General features: G+C 42.9%; 1 protein-coding gene across 1 annotated transcript; it reads left to right on the top strand.

Moving 5' to 3' along the window:
• Positions 1 to 412: 412 nt before the first annotated feature.
• LOC311322588 (C-type lectin domain family 4 member F-like) lies at positions 413 to 1,765 on the top strand (the record flags this gene model as incomplete). Its single annotated transcript, XM_084454675.1, has 4 exons — positions 413 to 815; positions 1,035 to 1,171; positions 1,281 to 1,390; positions 1,494 to 1,765. The coding sequence occupies 4 exons, from the start codon at positions 413 to 415 to the stop codon at positions 1,630 to 1,632; spliced, it is 789 nt and encodes a 262-aa protein (XP_084310801.1). The 3' UTR covers positions 1,633 to 1,765.
• Between the last annotated feature and the right edge of the window lie 620 nt (positions 1,766 to 2,385).

The following is a 2,385-nucleotide window of genomic DNA, read 5'->3' as shown; positions in this document are numbered from 1 at the left end:
AGATGAATAGCAAATGTGGTGTAAATTGGCCAAAAGATGTGGGAGGAGGTTTAAAAGGTGTTACAGTTTTTGAGAAAAACAGAGTGATGCATAATTTGAAGCATGTGGACATTTTTACTCACTTGGGTCAGTTGCTGTAGTCAAACCATCAGGACTTTTGGTCAGTTGAGTACTTTTGGCATAGGACTGGACCTATGTGCAAAGTTTGGTGATTTTCCATGCATGGGAAGTCAGAATTCCTAGGAAGAAGATTCAGATTCAGAAGCAGAATATTGGCGATAACAAGAGGTCCTCACAGAGCTGCCCAGCCCCTATTTATGGTTTAAATATCAGTATTACTGGATACATAATAAGTACATTCTGGGGTGAAACAGAGGGAAAAGACTAGATCAGCTCCACACTTTTGAGAATAATGAACCACAGCCTCTCTGCATCAAACCACAACTTCTCTCTCCTATCAACTAATGCTGATCTCACAGATCAAAAAGCCAGCTACAACACCCTGACTGAGGAGAGAGACCAGCTACAGACCAGGAACAACAACCTGACGGAGGACAGAGACCAGCTACAGGCCAGCTGTAACACCCTGACTGAGGAGAGAGACCAGCTACAGGCCAGTAATAACAACGCGACTGAGGAGAGAGACCAGCTACAGACCAGGAACAACAACCTGACGGAGGACAGAGACCAGCTACAGGCCAGCTGTAACACCCTGACTGAGGAGAGAGACCAGCTACAGGCCAGTAATAACAACGTGACTGAGGAGAGAGACCAGCTAAAGAAGGACATAGAAGGGCTGAATGAGAGAATCAGAAGTGAGAACAATGTATCTTACTGGACATTAAGTTCAAATGGAAAAGTAGTCTAGAGCTGCACCAGGAAATATTTTCAGTTCTGATCTTTTTACTGTATGTTGTTTATTTAATGTTTATTTGCTTCCTCTTCGGTTATGTGGCAGTTGACTATTTAAACCTTTAAACAGTCGTATACAGTATCTGTCCTGTTTCACTGAAACTTCATTATGTGGTATAAAGTGTTTAAAGAAGGATGGAGAACGTTTGGTGACAGCTTTTACTACATCACCACTGAGGTGAAAACCTGGGAGGAGAGCAGACAGGACTGTCTGACCAGAGGAGCACACCTGGTGATCATAAACAGCAGAGAGGAACAGGTGTGTGTGTGTGTGTGCATGTGTGTGTGTGTGTGTGCGTGTGCGTGTGTGTTTGAGAGACAGAGAGATACGTGTGATGATTAATGTTGATTTTTCTTCCACCATATAGATATTCATCAATGGGTTATATACAAATAATGCAAATGCCTGGATTGGTCTGACTGACAGAGGGAGAGAGGGGACCTGGACCTGGGTGGACGGAACACCACTGATCACATCGTAAGACTGAAGACTGATTATCATTGATCTGAGTGAGATTGTGTGTTGTTACAGTAGCTCATGCAGGACTAGACCGTGATTCTCTGTGTTGTCTGCACTGAAGGTACTGGGAGAATGGACAGCCTAATAGCGCTGGAGGAGACCAGGACTGTGGGGAATTCGTCCACCGTGGCTCAAGCCGACTAGGAGAGTGGAACGATGATGCATGTTCTGCAAAAAATGCATGGATCTGTGAGAAATAGAATGTCCATTGGTGTTCTCTCTAAGCACTGTTGTTAAAGGATCTAGCTACTGTACACTGATGACTATCAAAATGATCTTGCCCTGTCAGAATAGGAATTATGATGCTTACTGTACATAGCTAAGAAAAGCTGGGATCCGAACTGTACCTGTAACAGTTGAACCCTGAGATGTAGAAGATTTAGACCAAATTACACCACAGACATCACTGGTGAAGATCCTGGTTAACTATTCCCCTAAGGGACTAGGGTTTACTGTAGTTGAAGTGTAGTCTACATCTTACCAATACAGCAGCTGGCAATCATTTACTTGGTGATGTTTTAGCTATAATTGATAGCATGTATGAGATGACCCATTCTGCATTTTTCTTAATTTGGCTGTATGAAAACATAAACGGCTTGCTTTTTACTCAATAAAGGAGTATTGCTCATCCACGATTTGACTACCGGTCCTGTATTGGTGAGGTGATCCCTGCATGGAGTCTAGAGAACCTGTGACTCAAACCTCTGTTCTGGAAGGTAAAAAGCTGTTCCATGGGGTGGTGGTGAGGTGTGTCAAAACAGGGCTCTTATTCAGATTCTATACTATTAGTGCAAGGTGCCTGTGTGCAAATAATAATATTATGTGAACCATAGTAAAATCTGTGAACCTTGACTATGCAGGGCTGCACATGTATAGAAAGTATTACTCAACATCAGGGGCAGATACTGTAAATCGACTGAATCAGTCAAAATTCACCATTCAAATCATCACCT

The sequence above is a fragment of the Borostomias antarcticus genome, assembly GCF_949987555.1.
Source record: "Borostomias antarcticus genome assembly, chromosome: 20".
Lineage (NCBI taxonomy): Eukaryota > Metazoa > Chordata > Actinopteri > Stomiiformes > Stomiidae > Borostomias > Borostomias antarcticus.
Note: the sequence above shows the minus strand (reverse complement) of the source record. Positions and strands in the feature narration are given on the sequence as shown.